This window comes from Stegastes partitus, unplaced genomic scaffold (genome assembly GCF_000690725.1).
Source record: "Stegastes partitus isolate 25-593 unplaced genomic scaffold, Stegastes_partitus-1.0.2 Scaffold3800, whole genome shotgun sequence".
Taxonomy (NCBI): domain Eukaryota; kingdom Metazoa; phylum Chordata; class Actinopteri; family Pomacentridae; genus Stegastes; species Stegastes partitus.
In genome coordinates this window covers 1-7923 of record NW_007581531.1, presented here as the reverse complement: position 1 = coordinate 7923, position 7923 = coordinate 1, and the positions used below count along the sequence as shown (strand labels likewise).

At 38.4% G+C, this 7923-nt stretch overlaps 1 protein-coding gene across 1 annotated transcript; it reads right to left on the bottom strand.

Annotated features, from left to right (window-relative positions):
* Positions 1-3692: 3692 nt before the first annotated feature.
* Positions 3693-7711, bottom strand: LOC103376300 (serine/threonine-protein kinase NLK2-like; the record flags this gene model as incomplete). The annotated part of the gene is made up of 4 exons (XM_008306677.1): positions 3693-6419; positions 7197-7290; positions 7407-7605; positions 7688-7711. Coding segments are annotated over 4 exons (366 nt in total), but the record flags the coding sequence as incomplete, so codon positions are not given.
* Positions 7712-7923: the final 212 nt, after the last annotated feature.

The following is a 7923-nucleotide window of genomic DNA, read 5'->3' as shown; positions in this document are numbered from 1 at the left end:
AGACAATGAGCCTTAACAAACAGTCAAATGGTTTAAAGACAACAAGGTGAAGGTTCTGGAGGCCGAGTCAGAGCTCAGACCTCAGTCCGACTGAGAATTTGTGTCTGGACTTAAAGAGGTCTGTTTACTAATGATCCCTGTTTAACCCGACAGAGTTAGAAGAATAAAACAGCAGCATCCAGATGTTCAGGCTGATTGAGACCAAAACAGGATCGATGCTGTAACTGCAGCCAAAGGTGCCTCTACTAAATACTGTTTATATTTGTAATTATTTTAACATTACTTTGTAGAAACCTTCTTGATGTAGCTTCTGCTGGAGAGAGTCAATATTTCACATCATAAAATCAACCTTTCGCACAAGTTGGTGATCAGCTGTGAACTGGTGAAAAAGATGAGACCTCTGAGCACGACGGAGGAATATTATCCAGTGTCCATTTATTTATTTATTTGTCATTCACTACTTTAACTCTAAACATTTTTTTTTTTTAAGAAATTCAAGTATTTGTTGGGAACACAAGTCAAAAAAAATAATAATTAAAACAAAAATAAACACAAAGAAAAAAAAAACCAAAAACTTTTTTTTTTTTTTTTTTTTGCTAAAACAAAGACAGAAAACATCAGTTTAAAACATCATATTTAGAATAATAAACACATCAAGTTTCTTTTCGTAGAAGAGTCTAATGCTCTGCTCCTGAACACGCCGCGGCGGCTGATCTGAGAGCAGAGATCAGGAGGAAAAAGACCAAACACAGGCCGTCTAGTTTGAACTAACCTGGAAGGATCCACTAAACACAACGACAGGAAAGAAGGACGAGTCGGAGGAAGAGCTCTGGATCAGCTGCTCCCTAAAACCTAAAGCTGAGCCTCAAATCGCTCGTTTCTGCACCCAATTCATGCATTTGTATCTAATTTAGAACCTTATCTGATAATAAGCCAAACGTGTATTTACAGACTCTGCACTGTGACGATGTGCTGCTCTTCTCTTTGTATTGGTGGGATTTTGAGCCAAATCGGTCAGTTAGACGTTTTCTATAAAGCTCGTCTTGTAGAAAAGACATTTATGAGCAGAAACCTGAAGACAAATTGTGTTTAAAGCTGACGTTTCATCGAGTCAAGTGTAAATCCTGGTTTGACAGGACTTGTTTCCGTCTCATTATTCTTTTTTTTTTATTTTGCAGTTTAATCAAACATAATTTAATAACGAATCCTTAAATAGAAAATAAAGACTAAGCGTTGGACTAGTTGGTCGACATCAACAGTCTTCTTTTATCACATTGTCGCAGCTTTGAACTGATTCAACCCGACTTATTGAACATTTACTCCAAACTACGGTCACAGAAGTCGTCCGTTTGACTAAACAGAAGGAAAAAAAGTTTAAGAGTCGATTTCATTTGACGTTTTCATTGGTGTCCTGCTGGAGTGATTCAAACCTTTTGTACACTCCTGAAAGTTTGTGCTGCTCAATGGAAAAGTCTTCAAACTGAATTATGTTGAAAACAGATTGAAATGTTCCAATTTTGAAGTGAAAACCACTTTTCACACAAAATAATCACATATAATGTATAATAATAACAATGATGCTCGTACGTTTGAGCTGCTCCACAAATCAAACAAAACCAGAGAATGTGGGGATTTATGAGCCTCAGAAAACACTGTACAAATCACAGGATGTTTGGTTTAAAACGGACTTTGTTGAGGAAAGTTTAACATCTACAGGGTCAATGAGTTTGTGTGATGTCAGTCCAACATTTTTAATGGCCGCTCTATTAACTGAACTGAACCGGATGATTCAGTATTTGGGTTAAATTACACTTTTAAATCTGGAATTAATTAAATTACCAAAACCAGTTTGCCTGCAGTGAAGCCTGGACAGTCGAACGGTTCCTTCAATAAACACTTTTATGTTTTAATACGTAACTGAAACTACTCAGCTACCAAATAGATCCTGAACATCCTGATTAAAAAGTGTTGGTTGTCTCGTTTATGACTCTTTTTTCACTCTTTTAATGCATCATTTGTTATTTTTTCCTGTAAAAATGTGACTGCAACAAACATTTTCTCCATTTTCCTTAAGATTCAAACCAAACTGTGCAGGAAATATCCTGTCATTTCAGCAAATTGTGAGGAAATTTGACATATTTTGCGCATAAAATTACCCAAATTCGCACCACTGAACCCCTCTGTCTCTCATTAGCCTTAAAACAGGTGAAAAATAAAGTCCTAAATTCACCACAAACACTGAAGTGAGTGTTGATCAAGCGAATGACGAGCACATTAACGTCATTTCTCGATTTAAAGTCTAGAAAATAACTGATAATAAAATAAATCATTATTTTTAGGGCCTAATTTACGTCTTGTAGGCTTAAAAAGCAGCAAAACTGTATAGAAATTCCACACAAACTTGGGTTTAAGAGCTAAAATATGAAGCTTATGGGGGAAAAAATACTGTCTGAGTTTACAAATACATGAATTTAATGAAAAGGAGCCGATTTGAGGACACAAGTTGAACCAACGAGCAGCCGTGTTTTAAAAGCTGCTGCTTGAAACCACCAGAACCTCAAAATGTTTTTAGGGAACAGTTGTCAAGACGCCTCCGAACTCCATAAAAAGTCTAATTCACAACAAAACAACAGAAAAATAAAGAACAGAACTCCTAATAAAATCACTTCCTAAGATGAATTAAATAAAATGAGCACAAAATGTACGTTTTTCGTCGACAACCATTGCACAGCATTCAAACCCTAATGCTTCTCCACGGGGGAATAAATATACACATGCAGATATACAAGTCGGCCTCGGCGTTTCCACGGAGACCAGCTGAGGTTTCAGGGTTCCCAAAAAACTTTGAACAAACCGAGAGACTGCGAGGAGCCGACGAGGACGCTCGGGGTCGCCGACAAATTCCTCCCAAAAAAAGCATCATCCGGGAGCCGAAGGTTCCTCCAGAGAGTCCGAGTTTCCACCGAGTTCCAGAAAATAAAGACAAAAGACTCGGCTGATCCGGACTGAGGGGTTCCTGAGGTTCTAAAAGGGTTCTTGCAGTCGAAAAGGGTCCAAACATCTGGATCTGAGGGTTCTCATGGAGCCAATCAGGAACGATTAATCGGTTAGCTTTCCACGATCAAATTAATCGCCAACTACTTTGAATCAGTTTGAGTAATTTTATACGTTAAAACTCTGTGATTTCAGCTCTTTAAATGTGAATATTTTCTCATTGTGAAAATAGTTGTAGCCCTAAAACGAACCTTCATGTAACCAAACTCCATTCAAAAAAGCTCCAATTTAAAGCCAGAGAATGCTTGTGAATGAATCCAGATTTTTAGCTCAGATTTGGTCGCCTCCAGCAGATTTTTGTTGTTGTTTTGAGGGGAAGGAATTAACCAGAGCTGCAACAACAAATTGGTTAACTGTTGATAATTAAAATAATAATTGATAATCAAATCAGTTTGATTTATTTCAGAAGGAAAATCTGGTTGAATTGAACCAGAAAATATTCATATTTTCTGGTTTCTTTCCTCCTCTGTGACAGTAAACTAAAGTATCTTTGGACACTTGTGAACATTTTCCACCATTTTCTGAACAAACCAATTGATTTATCAACAATGACAATCATTGTTTGTTGCAGCCCTAAAATGAACCTTCATTGAACCAAACTCCATTAAAAAAAAACTCCGATCTAGAGGCAGACAGAGAACGTTTGTGAATTAAACGTGATTTTATCTCAGTTTTGGTCGCCTCCAGCAGACTTTACAGCTGATGAGTGGACTTTTTGATAAATGTGTTCAGTGCATTTTGGAGCTGATACATAATTTGGTTTTTGGGCTAATTAAACAAACATCACTGTGGGTTCTGGTCAGTATTTGTTCACCAGACGATGGAGATATTTATCAGTAACAAAAACAACGTTAAGGATTCTTAATCTGTGGAGCTAAACATGTAAAAACCACCAGTTTGGTCACTGAAAACTGAATTCACAGGACAGAAATCTCACAGTTTGTGTGTTTCCACTGCAGGATCAGAAAACTTGATGGGAACTCGCTGCATCAGGTTGTGTTGACGAACAATATTTCAGTTCCTAAAGTGTTCAGTGTTTGAGGGAGTTAATCAGCTGCAGATATTTTGAAAATGATCGATCGACAGCGCAGACGGCTGGATAGCCAAATTAAGTTACTGATCAGTTTCACAGCTCTGGAAACGAGTTCGCTTCAATTTTGTTTGTTGTGCTTCAACACAACGAACGCTTCTCTAATAGACGGACAACTTTTTAACCATTTGTGTGGAAGAAAACATCCAGCAGGAATCTATACAGACACCTGAAAGCTGAGAGGACGTCGTGGTTTTTTAAGACAAAATTTGTCGACTTCACAGGAACTGAAGAAACCTTTAGTCTTTTGGAACGTTAATGGACTTTTTAACCCAACAAACCTGGAACTTTTAGTCCCAGAAACATGTTTGCAAGAACTAAAAGGTTCCTTTGGACTGTTGGTTGACATTAGTTTCCACCAATAGTCTAACAAAAAAAAAAAAAAAGCGCAAAATTTAAGCAGATTCTTGTGACTTTACAATAACCTGCTGATGTACAACAACAAAGACTCTGCAACAACAGAAAACATGGAGCAGATTCAAGTTGTTGGTTTTGGTTTATTTTGCTGTGAATCTCCCTCATAGCTTTGGCAACCTGGTAGATGGAAATTTTCAGAAAACGTGGAGGCCATTCCTCGCTTTAAAAAAACAAAACAGTTAATTTTATTGTAATTTTAGTCGTCTTTCTTCCTAAAATGTTGAGGTTTCCAATGATCTTACATTTTCCTTTCAGTCTCAGCATTTCCTTCATGACGTTTTTAGCGTTCTAAACGTGCATGTTAACACCTGAACGTTGGGTATTTGTTATTTAAACCTCCAGGAGCAGCAGCAGATTAAAAAATGTTAATTCTACGAACCAAACAGACTTGTTGAAATGTTGTGACCCTCTGAGCAGGACTTTTTGCGTATAAAAAAGTTTCTATAACTCCCTCAGCTCAACTTAATGTCGACTCTGTTTCCTGCAGTGGAAAACGCAGCTTTAAGTTCTGGTAGCTTTCGGTAAAATTTTAGGTTCCTGTAACATTTGTTGGAAAAGCAGCTTCTGTAAAAACTCTTGTTTTCTTTTTCCAAATGGATCCTGATAATCCAACACTGGAGCGTCCTCATGTGGCTTCACACAGTCCTGAGCCTGAAACTGAACAGGAGTTAAAAAGAAAAAGAAAAAAGAAAAAAAAAAAACAACAGCAGCATTTCATCCTTCTTCTTCTCTTGATGATTCAGAGCAGAGGAGCGAACACGAGGTAACACGAGGAATCTGGAGGAATGATGTTAAAGTCGAGACGTTTCAGTTCGTAGATATGCACATTTCCCACCCCGGCGTCCTCCAGTTTCTGTTTCTTCTTCTTCTTCGGGGGTTTGAGGTAAAAGAGACACAAAAGGTGGAGACACTCGCTCTTCAACAAACACACAATAAATTAAGAGATAAAAACAACAAGGAAAAAAAAAACAAAAAAAAAAACCCATCATCGCCGTCGTCGCTGCTTCCTGGTTTTCTCTCAGAAAGTCGAGCAGGAAAATAAAAAACACTTCTGAGGCGAGACCAAAGGAAAGAAGAAGAAGCTGCCAAATATCTGCAGTTTTGGCATCTTTCTAAGAGCAGAAACACGTTTTCTAAAACACTGACTGTAGAAACGTTTGTGGGGATGAATTCCTGATTAATTCGTTGAACATGTTAATGAAGAAAAACAAACTGTACACGCAGAAACTCCTGGAAAACCTGCTACATCTGCTAAATTGCATTAAAGTCGCTGCACCGAGCGACTAAAAACACAGTGAGTGATGCGTTCAAACGTAAAAAAAAAAAAAAAAAAAAGAAGAAAAAGGGAGGAAACCTTGGCGGCGTTTGGCGTTAACATGGTGGTGGTTTTGGCGGCGATGACGTCCTGCTGAGTGTCAAACTAAACCGTATTGCACAGGGCTGGAATGACTTCAAAAACCAACTAATTCTACCAAACAGTTAAAACCATCATTAATCATTAAAGTCTCTACAAACAGAATCCAGTCGAGTTCAGTCGTTTCCTCCTCAAGCACTTCAGCAGCAATTTTTTTCGTTGTTTTTTTTTTTTGTTTGTTTTTGTAAATCAGCACCGAAAAAACGCCTCGAGCATCAGGGGGGGTGGTTTGGGTCGAGGAAAGCCGTAGTTTTCGTTATTTTCATGGGGGGGTGGAGGTGGGGGGGGATATTTTTCACGAAAACAAGAAAAAAGAAGACCCAAACTCTTCGGTATTTTCTGATGCCGCGGACGATTAAAATCCCGTTATTGAGCTGCTGTCGGGGCGAAGACGTTCATCTCTCCTCCTTCCTGGACACTTTAGACGAGTGCCACGCGGTCGACCTGAGGACAGGGACATTAATAAAAGTAGGTCAAGGTGAATTTAAGACGTTTTCAACACCCAACAGGCTCTAAAGTCAAACATACATGATGGAGACGCAGCAGAGACACTGTGGCTTCATTTAGTTACTGTTAAAATCTAATTATATAAGAAATAAATGATATAAGATGTAAATTGATCCAAGTTTATAATTAAAATGTCACTTTTAATTGATAGAAAACTAATAATAACACTGTACGATTTATTGGATTATATATGAACCATCAACCGATATGGTTTTTACTTCTATTTTTTCCAAAACAACAGATCTAAATAATGTCAGGATTTTTTTTAAAAGGTTTTTGAGCTTCAACATTTGCATCACACATCCTGACAAATTAAACTCAACAAAAGAGCAACAAACATCTATTTCTGTACGGTGGAAAAAAAACAAACAACCTGGTGGAGCTTCAGGGGTTTTAGGTGAGACACTAATGCTGGAAAAAAAAACAAACTTAAAACAAATGAAAGACTTTCACAAAACAGTAAACACGGACATGCAGGAGTAAATGATGACAACAGCAAAAACAAACAGAAAAACTATTTGGACAGAACAAGGAGTGATTTGATGTTTTATATGTTAAAAGGCAGGAAAGAGAAAATATTTAACGTTTGTGTTTCTCAGTTTTTCTCACATTTGAATGTCTGCTGCTGACTTATTTCACTTTGGCAGATCAGAAAATGCAACAGATGTTAGTGCTGCTTTCTTTTTATATGAGAAACACAGTATACATGTTCACCTGATGAAGGTCTTGAAGGCAGCACTCTGAGGGTTGATGCACAGCGGCACTCGTTTTCCCTGCTGGTGCTCCGTGATGAAGCGATGGATCAACTCTGGTTTAAAGAAAAGAATAACACATCAGTCACATGTACAACAAACAGAGAGCTGACAAGCTACAAATCCGGCTTCTTACTACTAATGGATCCTTAAATATAAGACTTCATCGTACCTTTTCCCTGCCACACCGACAGCAGACTGTTCTCGTAGCTGTGGCTGAACGGACGCTCGGCAACTGGCTCGAAGTCTCGGGTGTAAACTCGGCCGCTGGGAACCGAGTAGCAGCACTGACACATACAGGTGTGATAACGGAGACGCCCTTCGTCCAGGTAAGGGTGGGAGAGGGCGTCACTGCCCGAGATCCTTTTAGCCTGCAGACGAATGGCAGAAGAAGAAACATTGAAAAGATGTAGACTAATCTGCTGCCGAAAATAGTCCCCTATCCATCTGTACCTCTTTCTGCAGGATGATGCTACGCTGTTAACAGCATTCAAGAATCATTTGAGAAACATGACCAAGAGTTCAAGTTGTCCGAAGAAAGAGTAATCCAAACGATCTTTGTGTTATTCCGATTAACAAAAACCTAAAACTCCAATCACTGATGACAGGTAGCGACAGTTTTCTTCTTCAGACATAAATGTGGCTGTTTGATGTGTCAAATGGCCACAGCATCAGTTACCATAGTGATC